The 26,535-nt window shown below is 38.2% G+C and overlaps 2 protein-coding genes across 18 annotated transcripts in view; both read right to left on the bottom strand.

The window, feature by feature from the left end:
• The window catches only part of slco5a1 (solute carrier organic anion transporter family member 5A1), a 31,741-nt gene extending 16,927 nt beyond the window's left edge, over window positions 1-14,814 (bottom strand). The window contains exons 1-2 of the mRNA XM_079447635.1: window positions 14,767-14,814; window positions 13,072-14,336 (exon numbers count right to left, since the gene is read on the bottom strand). Of these exons, the coding sequence (XP_079303761.1) occupies window positions 13,072-14,026 (955 nt within the window). The 5' untranslated portion in view covers window positions 14,027-14,336; window positions 14,767-14,814. The remainder of the gene's footprint in view (window positions 1-13,071; window positions 14,337-14,766) is intronic.
• Window positions 14,815-16,946: 2,132 nt separating this feature from the next.
• Window positions 16,947-26,535, bottom strand: part of sulf1 (sulfatase 1) — a 73,166-nt gene continuing 63,577 nt past the window's right edge. For 3 of the 17 annotated variants that reach the window (XM_079447767.1, XM_079447768.1, XM_079447777.1), the window contains exons 11-20: window positions 26,051-26,261; window positions 24,687-24,942; window positions 24,458-24,554; window positions 24,244-24,338; window positions 23,791-23,868; window positions 22,698-22,870; window positions 22,475-22,617; window positions 21,429-21,552; window positions 19,803-19,836; window positions 16,947-18,745 (exon numbers count right to left, since the gene is read on the bottom strand). In XM_079447767.1, coding sequence (XP_079303893.1) covers window positions 18,712-18,745; window positions 19,803-19,836; window positions 21,429-21,552; window positions 22,475-22,617; window positions 22,698-22,870; window positions 23,791-23,868; window positions 24,244-24,338; window positions 24,458-24,554; window positions 24,687-24,942; window positions 26,051-26,261 — 1,245 coding nt within the window. In that variant the 3' untranslated portion in view covers window positions 16,947-18,711. Of the gene's footprint in view, window positions 18,746-19,198; window positions 19,415-19,802; window positions 19,837-20,854; window positions 21,064-21,428; window positions 21,553-22,474; window positions 22,618-22,697; window positions 22,871-23,790; window positions 23,869-24,243; window positions 24,339-24,457; window positions 24,555-24,686; window positions 24,943-26,050; window positions 26,262-26,535 lie in introns of those variants that run through there. The other 14 variants (XM_079447779.1, XM_079447776.1, XM_079447769.1 and 11 more) reach the window with 9 other exon arrangements.

Below are 26,535 nucleotides of genomic sequence, written 5' to 3'. Positions count from 1 at the left end.
TGATGTAGTTGAACGTGCCGACCCCGTGTTTAAAGTCCCCGTGAACCGGAAGTTGCGATTGCTGCTGACACCGATCCGAGTGAAAAGGAATTTCAAACGAGAAAATTAGTGGGTGTGGCTTCCATTTTTCACTGCGAATTGATTGGACGTGTAAAAACAGCCATTGCATTGATTTTGAAATGAAACTGGCAGCAGCCTGACAATTGATGGGGAGGAGTTAACGGATGTTCCGGCCAAGCCGTCTAATTTACATAATTTGAGATGGATGGTCAGGGATTTTAACTGAAGATTATGAGGTACATTGATTTTTAAAAAAAAAATGACCGACATTGATAAGCTATTTAGTATAAATGCTGCAATATTAGAACTGTCATTTTTTATTTCCCTGGGACTTTAAGTGTGGAGAGGGAAGGACGTTCAATAGTTCTTTGATGTTTAATGACACATAATATGTCTTTGTGCAAGATAATCGTTTATAATGGTCAGTTTATGTGCGCATCTGTAAGTATGAAAACTGTTTAGAGCTAAAGTCTATATAACATCCATCAATTTCAACCTCTCTATCATTGAGAGGGTTCACCTCAAACATCTCACAGGTGACTACACACATATTTCATCTTACTCAACTGTGTAACGGTGGCTCAATTTATCTTCTTAATAGCATCAATGGAAGGAGTGAAGGAGGGTCATATATTTGGACAGCCTTCAAAGATCCCTGCTGCCTGGCAGAAACCCAGTCTAGATTCTACATCTCCACAGCAAGGAAAGGACAGAATTGTTACTTGCTAAGGATAAAAACATGCTGGCTATGCAATACTGTATTGTAGAGCTGCAACTAACGATTATTTTAATAATCGATTAATCTGTCGATTATTTGTTCGATTAATCGATGAATCGGATACAAATTTTTAAAAGCATTCATTTTCAACCCTTTATTGAAAAATAGAACTGACATTGCAAAACATATTTCAAAAGCTTTATTATTACTTATTATATTATTATTACAGCTGGCTGTGGTTTACATGATGCATTTCCCATCAAGAAGCCTCTCGTGGTTTGCTGTTTTTTTCTGGAATTTTTTCGTGTCTCTCTGATGGTCTTTCCTCTACCTCCGCTCTGCTTTTTTAATTTATTTTTTCTCCGCTATGCTGCGCGGCGCGATCAACTTTTTTTAGTCCTGTGACACACTAGATGCGTGGCGTGAGCGTCTCAGAAGCCTGGCGTGACCGTTTTTAAATCGGCTCCCATGTTAACAGGTTAGAGCTTGCACACTGCCTGCGTGAGACGAGCCGCACGGAAAACGCGTGCATGCTAGGAATTGAATCGACGCCTATTTTTCACGAGACACGCAAGCGTTTTGGAAGCGTTTCCAGGCAAAATAGAATAGGAAAAGATGTTTATATGTAATTTTGTACACGAATACATATTAATGAATGCCATTTTGATGTTTGAAAGCTAATCATCATTTATTTGAACGTATTTTCAAATTGAATTTCATTAAACCAACATCTACACGTTACGGGGTTTACATGTCCACTGTAGAAAACATCAGGACTTAAATCATGTTTATAATGCATTTTTGGAGAAACAACAAGTGAATATTGAAATAAATTATACATTAATATTCCTATTAAGTATGAGATATTATTACTAAAATGTTGCAAATGAATACTCCAATTAACTACTTTTTTCCATAAAATCTTCCTCCAAGAAAATGCTTAGGCTATATCCAATGAAAAGATACATTGCATTGAATGGGAATATTAATTTATGTCCATCTTAAACACATATTGCATAAAGTAAACTCGTGCATCAATTGATTACGTTACAACTTTAATAACATATCTGAGAATCATCTTAATACGAATTGTGGTTCGTATTAAACCCCAAAATGTATTGGTGACTGAATTATTTTTGTTTTTTATGCTCTTAACAATGTGATTAAAAATGGAAAAAAAATATGACACACTACAATAACAACGTAGTCTAGTGTGTCATCTGAGTGACGGTCCAACATCAGGTAATAAAGCTACAAAACATTTGGAAATGTTATTTAAATAAACAGACAGACTACTTACTCATTTTTCGGATTTTGTAAGGTGTAGGTTATGTGAAAAAAGTTTAAACATGTCGTGAATACAAGACCCTTGTCTGTCGGCGGCCTCCCTCTATGTCACCTAGCAGCAGCAGCGCGCCAGGGCCGCGTCAGGCACGGTGCTGGTGTGCAAAGATACAGAAAACACGACGCAGCCGCCACAGAGCTGACACGCAACAGAAACGCCACGCTCACGCCACTCAAACATGTGGCGCGCGTTATAGTCGCGCGATACAACGAATCGATAATGAAATTCGTTGCCAACATTTTTAATAATCGATTTTTATCGATTTTATCGATTCGTTGTTGCAGCCCTACTGTATTGTTATTTTCAACGTCAACAACCAACATCACAACCTCTCGCACGGAATACTCAAATCAACCTTTGAATTGTAACTTGCAAGGCAGATCTGATGCAGAATGAGGTAGTCAGTCAACACAAATGCAGCATTGGCAATGTGGTTTTTGCGAAAAAATGATGAAAGGATCCAAACGGTGTCCAAAAAACTGAAAAAAGCATCATCAGCCATGCTATTCGAAGGACATTCTGCAGTCATGCATGCATACCGCAACCACAGGATACTGCATCATGCTTCAATGTCACTCAAGGACGTCACTGTGGAGGTGTGAATGCCTGTATTCCCTTTCCCCACGTGTGAGGGATGCAGAAATGATTTTGTCCTAGGGTCATCCTTTCTCCTCCCCCATACCACACAGCTCACAACAGACAGTGAAATGCTCTGAAGATTCTGTCATCTTTATACAAAACAGTAAACTGTGACACAAGCACATTTCATACTAAATGAACCCAGTCCCCAAAAATAATGAATGAATAAACAGATTTATTACGCATAAAAAATGGTATTTAGCACCAAATCGCAATAACATTGCGCAAGGTGAACTTAACTTTTACATTTACGCATTTGGCAGACGCTTTTATCCAAAGCGACTCACATTGCATTCTACTGTACATATTTTTGTTTTTGAGTTTGACCTTGGCATTGCTACTCCATGCTCTAACCACTGAGCTATAGTGGTATATAAACTCCACATAACTAGAAATAATTAATGGGTTGTAGCAGCCCTAAAACACCTGAGCGTGAAGCAAATGGCACATAGTTGCCTCCCCGAATTTCACAGACTATACCCCGTAGGGGTTCACTGCAAGACTTCTAGACTTGTTGTGAGCACGAAGCCGATTAAATATTGCTGTGAGTTGTGTAATCTCTCACAGGGCTCTAATGGCGCCTCGTACCCCAGGAGAACCTGAGCCTCATGCAACGACGCCGGCACAATATGCTGCAATTCATCATGCAACTTTCAGTGAGCTGAAGCCAAGAAACATAACCAAGGGGCAAAAGTGGAGAGGATTATAAAAAGGCTCCCAACTCTGTTGTTAAGGCAGTGATGACAGCAATGAAATGTGAAATTCAGTGTAAAAAATAACCCCACTTATATTTTATAATGTAAGTGTACAACATTGGGTCTCTGTGGTTGTCTGACCCAGTAACTTTGCCGGGACAGACAGGGGTAAAAGACAATGAAATGGTGAATGACATTGTCATTGCAATTGCTGATGCAGCAGTGTCTTCTTACAAGTTTGTACCTTATATATCTCACCCACAGAGCCCCAATCAGAATGGCCTGACACAGCTGTCCCCAAACCGGCCTATGCTGCCGGTTCAGTCCAGTCCAGGCATGACTTTGCAGCTATCCTGACAAAACTCATTTAAAAATGCTTAAGTCTGAATGACAGCTCTGTTTTTAGTACATTAAAGATGTCGAAAGAGCATACGAGTAGCGTGCTTTTCCAAAATGGTGTTTAGTTGGTTTAAGTGGTTACCAGTACAAACAGCTAGCCAGCTAACAGTTTAAGCTGGTAAACAAGCTAACCGTACAGGTATGTTTGTGTAAGCTGTTTTTGATAAAGCTTGTGTAATCCCTAACCCAAAAATAAAACAAGCGCAGACACTTGGGATTGGCCCTGAAGGAAACACTAATTATGGTGAAAACCTTCTGAAAAAGCAAAGCACAGGAAAGCTATAATTTTCATCGATTGGGAGATAACTCGAATACAAATGTGTGAATGCAAAGAGAACCAAAGCGTTTTCAGAGGGCGTTTGTTTCCCCGGGGCAGGTATAACTTTGAGGCTAATGAGGTGCAGAGGGGCACAGAGGGCACAGAGCAGCAAAGATCCATCAGACAAAAAGAGCAATTGAGCTGACACAGAAGAGTCAGAGAGAAAGAGAGAGAGACTCAAACTGTGTGGAAAGCTACTTAGTTTGCTGAATGAAGCAGTGTTTCCCATAAGATTTTGACAGACTTGTGGCGACGGTGACGTCACGATCTAAGTAGCATAAACTATCCTCCAACAGGCGTTTCGGCCGCCATTTATTTTTTTGAGCTTCAGCCTTCTCGACCAATCACGCGCGTGCGGCTACGCTCTACCCACGCCAAACAAGTCAGGAACGAGAGAAGACGCGTTAGCGCTGTTCATCCAGTAGTTATTCGATCAAAAAAAAAGTTGTGACGCCAAATATACTTGGGCGGCCATAAATATACCTGGGCAGACCGCCCAAGTAAATTCTTTGTATGGGAAACGCTGTTTCCATCACAACTTACAAACTTAGATGAATCTCAAAACAAGTGGAATCATAATTTAAAGGGACTGATCACCCAAAAATGAAAATTCTGTCATTTTTTACTCATATTTGCAAGAATGTCAGTAACCAAACAGTTCTCATCCCCCCATCGACTCCCATAGTATTTATTTTCCCTATTATGGCAGTAAATGTAAGATGAGATCTGTTTGGTTACTGACATTTTTTCAAAATATCTTTCCTAGTGTTAAGCAGACCAACGCAATTTACAGAGGTTTGGAACAACCTGAGGGTGAAAAAATGTTGACAGAATTTTCATGTTTAGGTGAACTATTAGGTAACCCTTAAATTTGCCCAGTAGATCATACAATGAAACAAAGAAACCCCTTTAGAAAGCAGACATGCTTTAGAAAGGCAGTTATGACATATCGTTGGCTTCCACTGGATGTGGCCTTCATCTCCTGTTTGTTGCCCAGAGACCTCAGAGTCAGAAAAGGTCACTGTCACCTTAAATAAACATTTTGTGACTGATTCAGTGGCTCTTTGACATTATACTATGTTCTTATGTTGTTAGTCACATCTAAAGCAATAAAACTACAGCGATGATAGAAGGAACAGAAGTTCCTCAATGACAACTACTGTCACCTCCTGTCTGTCAAACTCGCCTCATTGATTTAATGCAATACTTGAACCACCAACAGTTATTTTAACCCGAAAGTTTACAGATAGGTCTAAATGCATAGTATAGTAACAAACAAAAGTAGAATCACAAAGTATGTCTGTGAAAAGGACACTCCCAAGGGAAAACTGGCCCCAAACCAAAATGAACTAGGTCATGCTTTACTACACTAGACACATTCAGGACAATCTTCATAACACCAGATCTAATTCCAAAAGCTGTCACCTTCAGGCTGTGCCTGAGGACCTGTGAAGATATATATGCCCTTTACCCTAACCTTTTCAAAGCAAGCTGGTAAATGTGTGCACCTGTTCACATTACGGCTGACAGCTCCTCAAGCCACATCTCATGTATATAGAGATTAACCTGCTCTCTCTTTGAAATAAATGTGTATTGTGGATTTAGAGCTCTTCCACAGTGAAACTTGGAAGAAACAACGACCAATGCCTACATGCATATGAGTAAGATGCTTGCAAAACAGTTTCAGTTGTAACTCCAATGGGAGCGTTTATGAAATATTGTTTTAATGGCATAACGTGTCATCATTAGCTGCTTCATTAGCTACAGCATTTGGGACCATTTCAGAATTATTCATTCTGTGTACTTTCTTCCAAATTTCACATAAAAATTATATTTGAATTTATTTGCAGGATATAAAATCTGGAGAAACAGGTCAAGAAGATGCTCTGTATTTTTTTAGACCTCAAATACTGCAATGTAAACAAGTTTATATTCACTTATAAGGAATACAACAGAAATATTTGTATTTATAAATAAAAAAACCTATGTATTTTGATAAGCTTTATTTATAACAGTTTTCATATGCATGGTCTTGCTGTCAGTCTTTCACATTGCTGTTGGCAGACTTTGTCACCCCTGAGGTTTGATTTTGTTGAAATTCAACTGAACTGGACTGGCCACAATACATCTAGAAATCCTCATTAAATGAAAATTTGGAATGTTCTCTTTATTAATTATTCAGCACCACAAACCCTTTATGCGTAAAACAACCAAAACAGTCTCACAATGTTAATTATTTACAACAGCCATTCTTATGCACCTTCTAAGTTTCTAAGCTTCAACTATAAACTTTTGCTAGTATAAAAACATTTTCGAACTCTTTCACTCCAATAAAAACATCACAAGTGGTGTTTAGGAGAACGCCCTGAACATTTCCCTCTTATAAAGCGAATGAGCACTTTATATGCTGAAGCAGTGAGTCTCATTCTGAGCCGCACTGCTGACTACCTTCACGGTTTTTGCTGATCCTGATGCAAGCGAGTGGAACTCCAACCGATGCTGACAGCAACATTCACTACAAATCTCCATCCCCATTGCTGATGTTCCAAGCTCCACCCTAAAGAAAAAAAGCGAGGCAGGAATCGCCCTTGTTTAAAATGCTTTGGACTTTGGGAATACGATGACGATGTATATTTAATTTAAATAATTTAGATTAACCACACAATTAAACTGCTACATGCACATAGTTGCACTTGCTAAATGCTCTAAGTTTATTATCAAAATAGATATTAACAACCATGCAGCAGAGGTGCTTTCGACTGTGGTTTTCACCAGCTGGGGATCTCACCACAATAAGCTTTAAGGGATCTCTGCTCTCCCTCGTACATCCTGAGGTGGCGCTAAAACTGCTGACGTGCTCCTAATGGACCTGCCCTCATGTTCCACAGACTAATTGCCATCTTAATGCTATTTGCTGCTTTGGTTTTATTGGCTTCTGAAGAGTGCACTGGGGACTTATCTCCTGTATGGCAGGACAGACCAAGCAAGAGAAAAACGTTTAAATGGACAAATTACCTGCATCACATGTAAATGAACAGAAAGCGAATAATGAAGTAAAATGACATATTGTACAGGTGCATTTCCATTCATTCGAATATTGTGAAAAAAAGTCACTCATTTCAGAATGTAAAACCAACATATTATATAGATTCATTACACATAGAGTGAAATATTTAAAGCCTTTATTTCTTGAAATTTGGATGATTATGGCTTACAGATAATGAAAACCCAAAATTCAGTGTCTCAAAATTATAACATTGTGTCTCAAGACATATATATCTGTCCTTGCTCACCGTGAGGTCAGATGTTCACTGTATCCTAATCCTATCCGCTCTGAGATCTATTATGTAAAATATAATTTGTGTAATAAAGTGAGTTTATTATGTAATTATAAAAGATTATTGTAATAATGTACTTATTACTATATTTTCAACTTTAAAGTTGAATTTACAGTGTTGCAATGCATCACTAAATCTATCTTTGAAGAAGACTCTGAATTAAAATAATAATACGAGTAGCAGTTTAAAAGATTTATTTTTCTGTTCGTTTCTTTTTTCCTGTTTAGTTTCATGGTGTGACTGGCACAGATATTGCATACCTTACCATTTAAACTACAAAACTCTTACATTTTATGGTTGGATACAAACAAAGACCTGTAATATTATAACACTGCATTATGCCATACATTATAAAAAGGGACACCAACTGTCATTATGGAAGCATGACACCATTTCCATTACCCCACGAATAACCTTATAAATAACTGACATTAAAACTACATTGAAATTAAAGGCTCAACTCTGGAGAAACTATAAGAAAATCATAATGTGTCATATACTATGTCACCTCTTGTAAGACTAATAAAATGACCTTAAATGAGCTAGTCGGTGGAGACGTGCATCAGAGTGCATGTCTGCATTTTCCTCCTCACACTGGATTACAAACTGGCTTTGCACTGATTGCATGAGCTTTAGAAATGCCTCCGCCATGACCCAGTATTCTGGACCAGTGACAGATGATCCCATTGCACATTCTTTATGAAAGAGCCATCTGGGTCGAGCACACTGTATTTATCCACAGAGTGGCCACAGACAATGAGGGCCCAATGGGGGAAGGGGGCAGCGAGATGGGCACCCAGTCTTTTGTTCGTGTGAATGGACTCACGCATACACCTGCAGCTCTTCCACATCAGCCTCGATGACCGGTCAGCATAGTCAGGAGCAGAGAATGGGTCGATGGATATTCACATGAGAAACTTTGAACATAAAGCATTCAATGTTTCGGCTGATTTTTTCGCGATCGCATAACAGAAAAAAACAAGTAGAATATCTCCTCCTGCTATGAGGTGAATATTGGAACAAGACGAAATATAACCAAGCCCTATTATAAATCAATATCAAATCTAAACACACCACTGGAGCACGTCCAGACCTCCTCAGCAGCTGCCACGTCCACATTCCGACGTCTTCAAATGAGATTAGCATACGCATGGAGAACTCAAACATATTAAAATATCATACAAATGTCCCTTACAGCAATGATTCTTGTACAGGCATATGTTATGCAAAACTTGCACAGTAAACCTGAAAAGGTATTTTTCCATAGCCCATGGGCTGGGACTGAATCCCTTTTTTTCAGTTTAGCAAGAGCTATATCCTGAGGGAAGGTCATGAGATAAGACAAAGTCACATCTAAAACCCTGGCGAAAGCACAGGGAGGGTGGATTTCATCATGTGCAATGTATTTATAGCCAAACAACAGGCCTTATTGAAAAGATGGATGGATTTACTTTATTTTACCACACAGAATAATAAGGTGGTGCTTTCACGTGCAATATGGTATCACAAATCCCGCTGTGTCAACAGGAAGAAACAAGATGTCTTTTGAGAACAGAGTCAGACAGTAGGTGTCTTTCCGACCAAGGTTGAATTAAAAGACTGTCCAAAACCCACACAAAGAGTGAATTTCAGCTAGAAATGTTAGAAACTTCTTCATGTCTTCATGCTGACCTTGATGCTGTTCATTGCCAAATTTGCCATACGATAAAACTGAATAGTGACCAAAGACTGTAAAGCTTTAAATATGACAAAAACTGAAAATGAATCTATTTAAAGGGACAGTTCATCCCAAAATAAAGATGATTTATTCATCCAAATCTGTACACATTCCTTTTTTTCTGATGAACACAGAGAACGATATTTGGAATAATGCTTGTAACCAAACAGTTCTTGGCCACCATTGACTACCATAGTTAGAAAAATTACAATGGTAGTCAAAAGTGCCCCAGAACTGTTTGCTTTCCTACATTCTTTAAGATATCTTCTTTTGTGTTCAACAGAACAAAGACAGTAGAGATAGTAGGAAAATAGTAAATCTATACAATAGCTTTGAATTATTATATTTAACCCTATGCTTTTGTAGTTTAAACAACCACTGTTTCAAAGACTGAAGAGTTAAAGCAATGAATACAGAGATCCATAATAATTTGGTTTAACCCGCTATTATTTAGTGACTATCCAGGGATCTGTAACTGCGGAATAAGATCATTTGAGTTTTTCAAAGAGACATACATTGTTTGCAACCCCTGCAGAGAGACAAAAATTACCATTAATGCCATAACAAGTCTTCTGATCCCATTTCAAACTCGATGTGACATCTGTCAGAGCCAATCTGGCTTCTCACACGCACATATGTGTAATAGCCCCATTTGTAAGGCTTGAGTGAAATAAAACCACGCAAAACCACTCCATGTCATTCAAGTCACATAATATGAAGACAAATTATTCAAATTATTCAAATCGTCTGATATTTAAACTAGATTATGTTAATTTTGTGAGGACCACTATACAATTAAAGCCAACTGTTTAAGACGAGCCAAGAACTAGAAATATTAATTTCATGAGAAACAACCTGTAAACTTCACTCAAACATAGAACGTACCACTTTAAGAAAATCATTTAGTGTATTGAAACAAAAGACAGACATCTAATACTAGACAGCGATCGTGTCAGGTGACACAGCGCATAAATCTCTTCTGACAGTCGGCGTCTGCTGAGAGTGCGTTTCAAGGACAAGTCGTGTTTACATTCTGAAGAGTACAGTAGAGCAGTGACGGAGGGTGGAAAATGGCTCACTGAGTACTTACTAAAGTCACTTTCTGCTGAGTAACCCTAATATGTAACCAAAGCCAGTGGCCTAGTTGGAAGTGGGTGTTACAAAGTCAGACGACACCATCACGGGTGCAAATGTTCTGTAGGGCTGCACAAATGCACTGGATGTTCTGGGAAAGTGACCATACATAATGGGCGGAACGTGGTGGGAATAAAATTAAACTTGGGAGCAGGATAAGGCAATGCTTTAAGGCTTGCGTGTGTGTGTGCATCGTGATAACTTAAGCACCATTGCTGGATATCTAAAAGTAGCACTGCAACTATTTAATAGTGTTGTTAATAGTGTTACAGGAACTTTTTTCAATGTATACAATGTATATCTTTAATTCATTTTAGTGAGAAGTACAATTCAGAGTTTGCGTACGAGCTCAGGTACGATACCAAAGGTACCATTCAGATGTATGAATCATTTCTATGTAGATCAGAGTTATTAAAGTTTTGAGTATATTGCATTTTTTTATGTTAACTTGTTAAAGGCACAGTTTGTAAATTGTGCAGTTAGGGGGTGCAGATTAAAAACAGATATGTTCAAAACAACAACAACAGCGAAGCTTGATGACACTGTGAAGGAGTGTGGAATAATGGGAACTTTCATATTCAAAATAATGGGAATTGTCATCTTCAACTCCACCACTAATAAGTAATAAGACGTGAATGAGAAATCACATTTATGGATATTGTGAGGTAATTAAGTTTTATAAATGTTGTGTTTGCTGACTTGATTTTATTTCATTATAATGATATGAAAATTATTTTATTACTATTTAGTGAGATGATCTAAAAATAATAATAAGCTTGACACAGACATCTGCAAGGCATTTTACACTGTGCAATACACAAAATACAAAAACAAATAAATGCCAAAAAAAATTGTGAAGAGTGATGTTGGTCATTACACTCACGTATAAATGATGCCCTTTTCTACTTAAGTGTAACGTAATTAATAATGTTTCAATCTGTTTAGTCCAGTAATCCAAAACTGAGATCCTCTCTGTTTCTGTGCTAGAAAAACAATGCTCTAAATGCAAAAAGAAAGCCTTAGATTTAGATTTTAGACACACAATCACACACAACATACGGCAGCTGTTATCCCCTTCTAAATTTAACAGAAGCAGGAAGTTGGTGTTTGCACCAGGCGGCCTTTTATTGTGAAGACCAATATAACACAGACTCAACTGTGTTATATTCCTCAATTACGCCCGCAAATAAAACACTCACCCACAAGGGAGTCGTCAGGGCTTTACAATCACCTATCTCTGATCCGGAAAATGCATCAGCCGGTAAAGAAATAATGCAGACGTTTATTACAGTGTCAGAGTTTAAAGGTGAAAAACTTCTGAAGCATTATTGGCAAAAAACTAAAATACAGGCACACATTCACACCGATAAACAGAAATTCTGTGACATCACCAATCCACTCAAATCTGCCCCGTTCAGTTCACTCTATAAGACATGAGCACCACACTTAGAAAATCACCGGCCCATAAAGCAGTCAGAGAAACACTTTGGACCCCGCTTTCTTAATAAATTGCTACTAGGTAATAGCATGGTGCTGATTGGGGTCCGGTCTGTTGTTCAAATTGAAAGAAAGATTATTCATTAAAAGGGTTAGTGTTTAGGGACCTTTACGATTTGTTAATCATGAGATGCTACATTATAAGCATTCCTAATAAAAATGTCATTACCAACTAAGATACCATCAGTGTTTATGTACATGTGCAATGTTGGCCAAACTTGTTCTCACAAATATAGTGAAACATGTACTTAACAAAAGGAAAAACAGACAAGAAAAAGGCAAACGCTGAGTTGCAAATTTTAAACTGCCCCAAGAGCTTTTCACAAATTGTTAAGGGATTTGAAATAATTTAAAGAGGGAAATACCAGAGAAATGGGCTGCTTTATCAAATTAATTAATTTACTAGAATTATATTATTTTATATGAGCACGTAAAGGAAAATTAAAAGAAAATGAAGGTCATTTCATAATACAAAAAAGCTATTGCAATCACTTTTAACCAAACCATTTAATATTTTTTTAAATGTATATAAAAGCTAAAGAAGCCTTTGTAAACCCCCAAATCTCTCAAGCGAGTCATCTTTATCTCCTTTACTGCACAGTGAGTTCAGGTGATGCGAGCAGTGATCAATACATTGACTTTAAGGCTGTAGCTTTTAAACTGTATAATGGCCGGCTCCACATTCCAAAGGTTGATGTACAGTGATGCAGTCTCACCCTTCACAACAACCCCACCCTATCTCTTTATCAGCCCTGAGCTGCTCTTTAACCAGTTATATATATTAGGTCAGTATCCCAAGACTGAGGGTCCGTCACTGCCCCACTTACACACCAAGCTGTATGTACAAAAACAATTTCTGAACTGAATCTAAACTGTAAATCAATCATGGAGCAGAGCAGCTTTGCTTTGTTCAAGTCACTATGCATACTCTCTGCATACTTTCATGGTTGCCATGGTTATGACTTAACACTTTGATAATAGCATGATGCTGAATATAATCAAAACAAGGAGATTATCAAAGACTGATGTCACCTTAAGAGGTAGAAGCTTGGAACAATTTCAGCATCACAAATCAATCTAAAACAACACAAACATGACCCAAAATGGATGATAATTTTCAATAAAATTAGTTAAAAGACGTGAAGATCATGTGAATATGTATTATACTCCTCCATAACACAAAAGTAAAGACACACAAATAAATTCTTACCAAGGTAGAGAGATGCATTCTCCTTCTTCACATTATCATCCAGATACGTCGGTCCCAGTGTGTAGATGGGAGTTGAACCCATGCCCACCAGGATCTGGGCGCAGATAAACAGGGCCACGTAAACGGAATGATCGTTGCCGTCTTGGTCCCGAGGACAGGACGACACATCCATGGAGTCACTTCTACTTCCGTTGCCGTTCAGGCACAGGCCGCCGTTCCCCGTGGAGGAGTTGACCTCCTGGATTTGATACGGCGGAGAGATGAAGTGCGGAAGGGAGAACAGAGCCGCTCCCACGGAGATGAACACCCCTCCAACCGCCAGCCAGCGGGGTCTCTGTCCCCGTCCCCCGAAATAACTGATGAAGACCACCACAAGCAGACTCCCGATGTCAAAACAGCTAACCAGCAGTCCAGACTCAGAGCTTCTTAGACTGTATCTCTTCTCTATGGTGGTGATGACACTACTTAGATACCCCGAAACCATCAACGACTGGATGAACGTCAAGTAACACATACAGAATAAGAAACACCTAGAGTCCGAAAAAATCATCCTGATATATTTCCTTACAGGAAAACGAACGAATCTAACAACCGAAAAGCCAACTTTTTTGCCACCTGTTCGATTGGTCTCAGTTCTCAAAGAGCTACTAAGCCCCACCGTGCTGGACACAGAGGGGGAGAAGTCAGTTCTCGTAGGTGAATCCAAGTCACTAGAGTCTGTTTTGGGATGCAGATCATTGAATACAGAATAGTGGGCAGTATGCACGGAAGTCTGCGTCGTGCTGGCCAGCCTCGGTTCCAACGTCTCTTTAATAATGGTACAGCCGCCGTTGAGAACCGGCAAACTTCTGGTTTTGTAGTAACCACCTGAATCTCCGTACGGACCCTGGAATTCACAGACCTCAAGGGATTCTGATATCTCACTTTTTGTCTCGTTATTATAAGACAGAGTCATTTTGGCTGAATGGTATGCTTGGTAATAAATTAAAAAGTTGACAGTTGGACTAGATGTTAGACAAAAAATTGGCAAAAAAGTCACGCAAAGACCCTCCAAGCATATCAGTAGGTAGCTATCACTAAACTATGTCTTTCTATTCATTCTTCATGTAAAAGTGTCATGGTCAGATCGCAAAGATAAGATCAAATCTATGACATAAATGTGTGAGTGATATTACACAGGATGGATTGAACTCGTGGTGCTGAAATGACTCTTTGTTGCACGTTTCAGATGAAACTCGAAGTATCCGCTGCGCAGAATCCTGCAGCTGAAGACAATAAAAACACAAAAAACTCATTTTAATGTTTGTGTTTTGTTTACCACCTCTCCAACTATCAATATAAACAGAGTTAGAAACGCTGTCATTTGTTTTGAAGTCACGCTGCTGTACATCAGCGGTCCTGTCAGACAAAGAATACCGAGAAACGTGCGCGCGACCACTGACAAAAAACTGTTCAAAACAATAAAATGGTGTCAATCCGTCGCGATAGTTCGTTAATATAATACAAATAGTTTCTGGCATATCGTGAACGACTTTACACATGAGGATAATTCACAAAATCCTGTTCAATAAAATAAGTCGAAATACTGACATGTGCATATGAAATCAACTGTACATGTCGAGTTACCGAAAATCACAATACATATAAATGACTGTAGGTCTGAATATTGAATAAAATGATGGATAGTCTACTTACACGGGCAGATGGAGACAGAGGTAGTGAGTTGCTGTCCGCGAAACGGAGAGCGAGTGAACGAGATTACGTATTTGATGAAAGGGTGCTCCCCGGTGCATCCTGGGATATGTAGTTGTCGTCATTTCTTTAATACGTTTGTGTTGTACGACAAAACAGGATAGATAAACACGTTTGAACTTAATTGGGATCACAAAACCAGTCTTAAGTAGCACGGGAACATTTTTAGTAAAAGCCAAAAATACATTGTGTGGGTCAAAATTATAGATTTATCTTTTATGACAAAAATCATTAGGATATTAAGTAAAGATCATGTTCCATAAAGATATTTTGTACATTTTCAACCCAAAATATATAAAAACTTTATTTTTGTGAGTTGATGGCCTGCTACAGTGCCTCGGATTGACAACTTCGAAGGCAATTTTCTCAATATTTAGATTTTTTGTACCCTTTACTTCCAGAGTTTTAAACTCTTGTATCTCCACCAGATATCGTCCCATCTTAACATCCCATAAATCAATAAAAAAGCTTAACTGTTCAGCTTTCAGTTGATGTAAAAATCTCAATTTCGAAAAATTGACCCATAAGACTGGTTTTGTTGTCCAGGGTCACAATTGTAGTGAACCTGGAGGCTGTTGCATAATGAAAAATTAATCTATTTCGGATATATAATGATAAATGATGACTGTCAAATAATGTAAGGACTGCAAAGACACGAAAATGTTGTTTCAAGTAAACTATTAAAATGATAATATAAAGAAAGAAAATACGTGTATACTATTAACAAAAGATATGTACAGTTTTATGTGTAACTATTGTCAATTCAGTAAAACTGTGGTTTACAGTGATCCCACAGAGACAGTGTTGCGTTTGATCTGATTCAGAAACAACATGCATTTATTTCTCACAGTAAACATTGTTTATTTTCAAGATACATATTTGTATATGAGAATAGATAAGCTTTTAAACTTAAAAATAGGCCTACTTTAAAAAAGTGAAGTCTCTCAACTTTGACCCTGTGTTCAGTTTAACTTGTGTGCATTATTACATTTGTAACAATTTATGTTGTAATTTTGTGATTATCACAATTTGTCCAGGACTGGATTTTTTTGTTCATGGAGTCAAGTCTTGGCCTGGGGCCCGTTTCAGAAAAGAGGTTAAGTGAAAACTGAGTATATAAACCCTGAAATGAGGGAAACTCTGGGCTTTCCTTTTCAGAATGTGAGATTTGATAAATCCAGAGTAAGCGGGGTAACTTAAGCACGTTTCTAAGTCACTCCATAGTGACTTACTCTGTGAACCTGGTCGGGAGGAGGGTTTCTTTGGTAAACCCAGAGTTTCACTCTCCTCCACCTTTTAAAAGTGCAAGTGCTGTACCTCATTCATGGCACACATTTTGATCACACGGCGACCATCTCAGTGACAAATATGTCATATTTAATTTTATAGAGGATTCAGTACACGAAGAGGCTGCATTAACTCATAGGGATGTTTGAGAGCAATTTAGGCCCCCCGAGTGGAATTTTGTCCTTTCCCTGTGCATTTTTATTAAAACTGTACCATTTGTCTTTACAGTGAATTAGATATCAAAATATATCTCATCCATCATTACATCAATAACATCAGACATCGTAGCCTACGTGTAATTCTGAAGAATTAGGGATAATTAAGGATAAGGGTTTATAGTCCCAAACTAAAATGTGTTTTAAGTGTCTTGACCTGCCATTGTTAGGCTTAGACTCCTAGGAAACTGTCCCAAATATTTCCTATTTCAATAGTTGTTTTGTCCCTTTTTGATTCTCTCTCTACAAAAATAAAATTTGAATTATACATCAGATATAAACTTTGGGGGAAAAGGTATCCCAAAAAACACAGAAGCGTTAAGTTCTGTATACAGAAATAAGATGATAGTTAATTACAAGCCAAGGTGGCGTACTGCCCTCTAGTGGTTACTTGACAAAACCCCTACAATAAAATATTGTGAACAGACTGGCTCTTCAGTGCCCTCTTGGGTTGCTAGATAGTCAGTCTCTCTCAATCTAATATACATTTTTTGCTATGCTTGAAGGAAGTTACAAATTAGTTTAAATTAATCACAAGTTGAATGGGAATTTGTATATGATAAACTTTAAATAGGATTTTGTGATTTTTATGTTTAACAGCCGCACAAGGAAGGCAAGACAAATCATTAAAAGATCTTTATTTAAAACAGCTTCATGGCTTTCCAGAAGCCAGAATTGTTCCAACACCATTGGTTAAAAAGAAAGTCATTTGTAAATTTGGCAGGTCACATTGTATTTAAACTATTTTACTTCAAAAATGAATTTAGACACGCTTTAATTCTAAATACAGAATGATCAGGCACAGAGTGACAAATGCCCATCTCACATTCTTCATAAACTAAAGAAGCTCCTTTACAAATGATATTTTTTGTGGATTAGTTGAAGTTAAATGTTTAAGGTAGTCTTTTTCATATTAAGGCTTATGATAAAAGCACTTAGTGAACACCCTTCTTCCATTATATGCAGTTGAACCATCAAACATGTGAATGTGTTGCAAAAAATAAATCACCAAGCAGATTAACCATTAAACCCACAATTCAAAGTGTGTAAAAAGCAGTATTTTATAATGTAAACAACAGTGTACTAAACCAAACAAGCTGTAAACGAGAACAATAACCATTACATACTCACTAAAAAAAGTGAAAGGCAGCTGTTAAGATAGAAATAAGCACACCATGTAGTGATATTTTAAAGACTTAAAATATCTTCCGTCAAAGTCCATATGAAATTGTTTTTGAATAGGTGAAACATTGGGATACACTGAGGTGAAGAAACATGTAAAAGTGCATCATATCTTGGGGAAACAATCTGCATGTGGTAAATTCAAGACTAAATGCAATGGTTTCACCATTTTAATCAGTTTTCTAATAAAAATATATTAAAACCTTACTTCAATGGTGTTTTCCCACTTGAAAATTTGAAAAACACATCCAACATTTAAGATCCATCCTATACCTATAATTTTGTATATATATATTTTTTTTTTTACAAAATACATAACAGCGTTTTCTAATAAATGGAAGTACCTGTATAAAATACAATTATTCATTAGATGATTCATACAGGAGAGCAGTCCATGACCTGTGGGGTTAGTGTCTCGGAGTTATTTCGCTTCACAGTGCATGGCAGCAGTCTTTTCTCAAAGGTTGGGCCCAAAGCGCTACCCTCTGAGTCCTGAAGGTCCCCGAGATTGTGGGTCAAAGGTCTGACGCTTTCGTTCCACTTCTCCTGGAGGGTGTCAGGTTGGCGCGGAGTAGTCTCCCCAGGGTTCTCTAGGGGTTTGGCTGACTGCGGGGCAAGGGGAAGGTATCCTTGAGCCTGAAAAATGTCCTCTTCCTCCTCCTGCTGGTGATCTGGTGCTTGGAGATCCAGCTGACCCTGCACTGAGCTGCGCAACAGGAAGTCATGGCGGGTTTCCAGCTCGGTGACACCATTGCCACTAAATGTCATACCATCATCGTCCAGCTCATTTTCCAGCTGTTGAACCCAGGATGCTCCTCTCAGAAGACCGTTCAATTTGGTTGGATGCCCCTCTGGGAGATCATTGAGAGACTTTTGAAGCATTTTTAGAGTCGGGCTTTGGGGACTTGTGGTGATGGGGCTCGGAGTGACCACACGGGGCCCTTCCTCTTGGAAAGGGGTCCCAGCGCCGCTGGCCTCTTCCAGGACCCCGGAGCCCAGCTCAGCCAGGGGGTCAAGCTTATCGGTTTGGTTGAGTTTCTTAAAATTTCTCAGCAGTGCAAACATACTATCTACATCCTTCCAAAAGTTTGTCCAGTCTTCCAGGCTAGGACTGTAGTTGTGTCTGTATTCATACAGACTTTCCTGTACAATGTACAAATCTTCCAGTCCTTGCCAGGCGACGTCCTCTGTGAAATTGGGCATCTTAAGCTTTGTGTTTGTCCCAGACTGGTTGTGTTCTGGAGAAAAGACGAGAAAAAAGTTAGGTCTGACAAAAGCATTTGTTTGGAAGGTGTCTACATCATGCAATTATGCCTGGTCTTTGTTGCTTTGAATTAGTGCCCCACACACCACTGCAACATAGGCCCTAGACCAACAGAAAGCTTTTAACTTCAATGCAGAAAAGAAGCGTGAATGGCAAGTAAACAAATATTCTGTGCATCCAAACAGAACACCCAAATCCAATGCGATAGCCATGAAAAACTGAAAATCTAAGCGATGAGGATCAAAGATAAAACGTCCAACAATGTTTAGAAAGTAAGTATGGAAAATCCAGGCAACCCGGAACCAAGAATTCAGCAACCCATTAACAAGACAAGGTGGGCAAGAGGTAGAAAACAAAAATCTGCAAAAGAAAAGCGTGTTTAAGGAGGGCGAGAGACAGAAGCTTGGATGGGATGGAATGAGAATACCCAGAGCGGGTCAGGCAGTAGCTGATGATCTGTGCATTCCTGCTGCACTGAACCAGAACTGCCGCTCGGCTCGGGGCTTGAGGATATTTGCTGCGCGGTGTGGAGAGCTACTCAAGAGTGGAATGAAGACAGAAACAGGTTCATATAGTCTCAAAGACTCACAGGAATGAAAGGCTTGGCCTCCTCAACTTTGACCATGTTCGATGATGCTGTTGCCTGGTAAGCAGGTAAAGCCAAAAACAGAGATGTTAAAATTGGCGTTCTGAATGATGAGAATGAGATTCTGTAAATGCCACAACTAAACTGACGTGGGCCATGGCAAATCATTTACCAAAATTGCAAGTACAAATGGTTTTCCTAAATGATTTGTATCAGATAATCTCAATTAAAAATGATTGGATAATGTAATTTATTGTTGGCACAAAAAAAGTCAAGTCTGAATTACATTTAAATACTGTGATTTAAAAATGCACCTGAATTCATGTTAGCTCAACCCAACATGCAACCACACACTTAGCTCAATGACACAAATGGCGTATTAGTGGATACAAGCTGCCCATGCAGTTATTCAAAAGCCAATGAGGGATTTAAAAAGTATGGATACCTGTGTTGATCAAAGCTTCCTCCATCTTTACTCCCTGATCAGGAAAATAAAAGCAATTCAATGTTATACGTCTATCATGATTACCACGAAAAATAACAGAAACATTCACATTGCAGTTCTTCATGCATAACCCGTAGCTCCTGAGGAGAAGTACTTTTATATTATAGATGTGATGAAAGATGGAGAAACTGAGATTAATGTGTTTCTGTAGGACAATCCAGGTGGTCCTGTTTAAATGAAGAAGCATTTGTCAGATGGTAAGGATGTGTAGTGTTAAGAATGGAATGAACGTGACATGACGGCAATTACAGTCAGGAATAACATGAATGTTATTCATGCACACTAAAAGCTATTATCATGCATGTTTCAATTATGTGTTGCATTACGAAATGCTAAGAACTAGTTATTCTTTCCAATCCCACCAAGGATGTGTGTGCATACCTAAAAAATGTTCACTCAAAATAAAAAAATCCGGTATTGGTTACTCGCCCAAACCTGTATGACATTCTTTGATTTTCTTGAATAAAACGATTTAGCAGAATGTGGACACCATACTTTTTTTAATACTTAGGCCACCATAAATGCAATACATCTGTTCTTGTTCAATAGAAGACACCTTCAAGGTTGAATAAATGATGACAGAATTGTCATTTTTGGTTGAACTATCCTTATAGGCTATGCTTTCACTTTTTCACAATGACAGTTAATTATTTATGTTTCCATAACACATGGTCTGGCCACATTATTCAATTTGAGTCTTTCAACACAGTATGACAACTTGTATAAAAATGAAAATATTCAATTACGCAGATTGTCACAGCAGCTGTTATGATTGGTTTCTAGGATTACTCTCTGTGCAATTATGATGTCATCAGGATGAGTCAATCTCTCCACGCAGGATATTATAAACAGATTTCAGAAACGTGAAAAGCTCAATCTCCTAAACTGCCAAACATCTCAGTACTGAGAACAGAGATTGACATTCCCACCAGAAAATGTCATTTCCCAACCACAGTTGGACTGTCAAACAATACAAGAAAAAAGCCAAAAAGGACTGTGTCAGCATATATCTTTATAATTTTAGTTGTTAAAAATTATTTACACAGAAAACTAATTTTCACATATACAAATAACACTACATCTTTCTTGATATAATACACTGAAGCGATATTCTACACCGATGTCCACTAAGAATGACGAAAAATGCAAAAGAATGAGATGATGTGATTGCTAAACTGCTGGAATCAGAGAGCATAGTCTCCTGGTGAGGGAATCAAATGGAAAATACAGATGAAAAGATCTAAGTACAAACTTAGTGAGCAGTCCGTCATTCACCATTACAGATCACGCCACACAGCATCACGTGATTTATCCCATTCATGCATCATGCCAAGATCAGACCATAAAACATGCTAGACAACCATCCAGGACTTCTCACACACTACAGGTATGAAATTCAACTACATTTTTGGAGACTTGGAACTAAATCTAAAAATGAATCCAAAAAAAGGTTTCTCCTCAAAATGAAATCTATTCAAAGATCTGCAAGAATGCACACAATTGATTCTAGCATATTTGTAGCATTTCCACTTATCACACTCAAAGAAGCAAAGACGGGATATCTACCTGTATCTTGGCCCTTAGGTCTGGGGTTACACTGCTTGTGACCCTGACAGCTTCTCATTTCCATCAGCTGTTGATGTAGTCGACTCAAGACGTCCCTCTCAACAGTGTATACTGCGTTGGTTAACTGCAAAAACATAAAATGCGCTTGTGAGTTAATGCAGGTTGTAATATAAATGTGAAACTAAATTACATTATAATAAATTGATTATTTGATTATGTTAGCCGTATTGTGTTGTGTTAGTTAGCCGTATTGTGTTGTGTTAGTTAGCCGTATTGTGTTGTGTTAGTTAGCCGTATTATGTTGTGTTAGTTAGCCGTATTTTGTTGTGTTAGTTAGCCGTATTGTATTGTGTTAGTTAGCCGTATTGTATTGTATTGCGTTAGTTAGCCGTATTGTATTGTGTTGTGTTAGTTAGCCGTATTTTGTTGTGTTAGTTAGCCGTATTGTATTGTGTTAGTTAGCCGTATTGTATTGTGTTAGTTAGCCGTATTATATTGTATTGTGTTAATTAGCCGTATTGTGTTGTGTTAGTTAGCCGTATTATGTTGTGTTAGTTAGCCGTATTTTGTTGTGTTAGTTAGCCGTATTGTATTGTGTTAGTTAGCCGTATTGTATTGTATTGCGTTAGTTAGCCGTATTGTATTGTGTTGTGTTAGTTAGCCGTATTTTGTTGTGTTAGTTAGCCGTATTGTATTGTGTTAGTAAGCCGTATTGCATTGTGTTAGTTAGCCGTATTATATTGTATTGTGTTAATTAGCCGTATTATATTGTATTGTGTTAATTAGCTGTATTGTATTGTGTTAGTAAGCTGTATTTTTTAGTGATTAATAAATCAAAATCAACCAACTGCAGTTTGAGTGATATTAATTGGAATGTACTGTAAAAAAAACATGTTATCTCATTTTGAAACCTCTTCATATATAACAATAATAACAAAATAATAAAATAGAAAATATGATTCATAATTATAAAACTAATAAACTCACTGATTGTGTTTAACAAAGGAGTTTTAAAATGCATCTAAAGCCACACTGTTCATCCTCACCTGGTAAGGGTCACTATTTAGGTCAAAGTACTCCAGGAACCCGGTTGCAAATTCACAGAAGAGCGTGTTGTGAGTCTCATTGATGGTTCTCAGACACCAGTAAGTGTTGTTGTTGGAGCTTGTGCAGGCACAAAAGCTGCCCACTACAGAAACAGAGAAATCATTTTATTCCAAACAGTACAAGTAGATGAGAAGTCCACAGCAACTAGGTACGGTTCCTTACAGTTCCAGAAGGGGGCGGTCTGCCAATGGTCATTATTATGCGTGAAGCAGGTGAGGCCAGGAAGACTGCAGTCGTCACCTTTCTTCTGCCTCTTCCTTTCCTTCCTCTCTTTCTTCCTGCGGCGGATCTCATTGAAGAGTTGAGCCTTGTTGTCCACTTCCTCCATGGCCTCTCTGTGGCACAAATGAAGGAAACATTAGATCCCGGGTGAAAGAGAAGTCCATCCCCAGGTGGATTATACAATGAGATTGGGAGGAGGCAGACCAGGCAATGCACACACGGATTGAATCAGGGGTCATGAGAAGACGGAACTGATCTCCTGTCCCATTTTCAGACTTCACAACTTTGCTGCAGACCACAGTGTTTCATTGTTATGTACATGTATGCGATTGAAAATAATACATACAAGCATGCAGAATTCACACACGTAGATACAACAGAAACCACATATTCTGCAATGCTACTGTATGACTTCTAACCAACATTTATCCTATAAACTAACTGAATACAAACAAGGTTAAAGTTTGCTAGAGACACCAAACCCAAATAGATGGGCAATTCCATGCAAATGTCAACTTAACCATGAAAAAGTTTTAAAAGCATCTTTTCTGCTTCCAGAACATGGGGTTTCCAGAATAACAGTCAGTTTTTCTTATACTTTATTCTAATATTAATATTATGCCTATTTATAACAACTACTGTATTTTATGTGCTATTACGAGCCATCACTGCTCCATTACTTCTGGTTCGTAAATTCTAATTCCCCCAAAACCTACAAAGTATGTTCACTCTTAATGACGGCGTCCTTTTTTGTCACATCAATAACGCATGTTTATTTCCATTTTTAATTCCGAAAACACATGGACTAGTATTTTTCTGATGTCTAGAATATCAACGGGGGTTTAGTAAAATATAAACCGATGGTGCTAATAAATCCATTCTCTGAAAGTTTACATTTCAGGTTGTGACAGCAAATGTCACATCCATAACGCTGGAATTACCCAGATGTTAAATCCACCATTGAGGACACACATGCGGAGTTGTGGACAAGGTTCAGGACACACACACACACACAAACACACAAATCACTCACTTAAAGGGATGGAGGTGGTCATTCCTATTCTTCAATCGCTCGGGTTTGTTTTTCTGCTCTTTCACTTTGCTATAATAGCTGGTTATAATGAGGAGAGAACAGTACTAAATTCAATGAGTTCAGTCAATGCTGAAACATCTTCAAAAGACCTTAAACTCACCGGGATTCATCGGATTCAGACCAATTTAGATTTAAAACAAAAGATTTGGCAACTGAATTTAAAGTTTCATATGTCTGTTTTGCACATAGACTATCAAAAACCAAAAATGTTAGAAATGATACTCCTAAAAGAAACTGCATTACATATACTCAAGGAGTAAAACAGCAAGTTGTTTAGGGAATGTAACTGATCAATCAAGTTTCCATAGTTCACTCAGAGTTTCCTTAGTGATTCAAGTCACATGACACAAGCGATCGAACAAAAACGTGTGTGATTTCAAGACTGTCGCTGACCTCTTTTTTCCACAGTCACATTCATCTGGTCTCCTCCTTTTGAGATGACCTCTGACCTCCCGCAGTTTCTTCATTTTATCCTGTAGAAGTTCAATCTGTGGAACAAGCACATCAAACAATGTTTCATGTTGTTTATACAGCATTAATCTTACAGTCAGCGTATGACAGGGGAACAAGCTTTCAAACAAACACCAGACATTGTTATGGTGCATACCTCCTGGTCCACAAAGTTCTTGTGGTCTTTCCATGCTCTGGAGGACTGGTAGATCTCTCTTTCACAGCGCACAGTGTCGTTCATTAATATAAAACACCTGTTAAACCAGAAAACATGAACACAATTTTGACAGACCGCATACTACAAAAAGAGAAGATCATTGGAAAACTAAGCACAGAACATTTTATTCCAAGGACTATATGTGCGTTTAACTGCCATGAGCTCTTACTTATGTGTGACTTTGAGAGAACTGGGGTAGCCCACAGCATTAGTGTCATCGGACTGCATCTCCTCCGACCCGTCATCAGACTCCAGCCCGAAGTCTGAATCAAAGCCTCCCTCTGGCTCAAAGTGCCTTTTGCTGATTGGTCGAGGCTCGAGGGGGGTTTTGTCATCAGCCTGCAGGTCCACATCATAGATCTCGCCCTCAAATTCCACTGACAGAGATCTGGCAGGTCGTGTGTGCACAAAGCGAGGTCTGTAGCCTGGGAACAGACATCCTAAATACTTTAATATCTACACGCATACTGTTTGCATACCGTTTCATTCATTTGTCTTCCAGTCTGTTTGAAGTGGGACCTGGCTCTTCTATTGAATGGATTTGAAAGGATTTTGAGTAGAATACATTGATGCACCAGTAGGTGGTGTCCAATAGACATCCAGAAAGCATTTAAAGCATAAAATCCTTGTTTAAATTTTTTAGATACTACATTTTTTTGGATCGTATGGATTTTAAACATGGTTTTATAATGAAATATTTTCAAATATATTGAATATAAAAATAATGACAATACTACTTATTGTATCATGTTATTGTATATATACTGTATACTATACAGTAAATTTACATAAACTTTGTTTTTAAATTCAATATACAGGTATCTATAATTTAAAATTTCATTTTACTTTCATTGCTAGAAAGTTAAAAAATATTCAGAATTTATTTGGACTTTGAAGCAAAATTTGTCAACCCTTAAGACAGGAAATACCACAAAATACATAACAATATTGCATAAATGTTCAACTAAATAATATTGTTTTCTCCTCCACTGCCTCAAACCAGTCACATGGGTCAATCTGTTTTAATAGAGATTTATAAATCATTTGAAAGCTGAATAAATAAGCTTTCCATTGATGTATGGTTTGTTAGCATCTAAATCGCCTTTAAAGTTGTCCACCAGAGGTGCTGTAGCTGGCCGTTGCTAAGAATAAACAGGTTTGTTTTAACACTCTCTATTGGCTTACCGCTGTAATGAGGTTGTGGAGAGCAGATTAACCCAAAAGCAGAAATTCTAAGTTTTACATAGATTCCAGAAGAGCGAACAGCAGCGAACGAAGTCTGTATGTGTTTTCAGCTATTTTTTTGTTAGCGATTTTGTTGCATCCACTCACGAAAATAAAGTTTTGACATATTTCAAGTAGGTGTACAAATCCATGTACAAAATATCTTCATGGAACATAATCTTTCCTTCATTTCCAAATGATTTTTGGTATAAAAATGTTGACCCATACAATGGTTTGTCAGCTATTGCTACATATATAGCTGTGCTAGTTATGACTGGTTTTGTGGTACAGGGTCAAATATAAGCTTACGTGGATTTCTGCTCTGGCCAAACTGTCTGTGTGCCCGCCGCTCCGCCTTGGCAGTTTTGTAAGATCTGTCTCCGCAGTGGCAGTCTCTCTCCCGACTGTCGTAGCTTCGTGAGCGAAGACTTCTCGCCCTCTTCTTGGACCCCTCTTTCAGAGACCCCTTGCACTTCTGCAAGCGCCACTTCCCAGTGACCTCCTCAACACAGTGCCATTTCTACAAAGAAAACAAAGCCATTCAATAAACAAGTGGGAAGTTGGACTTTTAACACGCAATTCAGCACTAGAGACACATTTGTCTGGCTAACCGCTCTGTGTGCAAGAAACCACTACATTTGCATGACCAGGGCTGTCTTTATGAATGAAAATAATCCTCTGTGTGTGAATGGTGAAAAGGAAGGCTTAGCGGTCAAACATTTGAATCCATAGAGTAATCCCATTAATTCACAATCAAACCGAGAAAAGGCCCACCCTCCCAAATCTTTCCCACA

This window comes from Barbatula barbatula, assembly GCF_947034865.1.
Source record: "Barbatula barbatula genome assembly, chromosome: 23".
NCBI classification, from domain to species: domain Eukaryota; kingdom Metazoa; phylum Chordata; class Actinopteri; order Cypriniformes; family Nemacheilidae; genus Barbatula; species Barbatula barbatula.
Note: the sequence above shows the minus strand (reverse complement) of the source record. Positions and strands in the feature narration are given on the sequence as shown.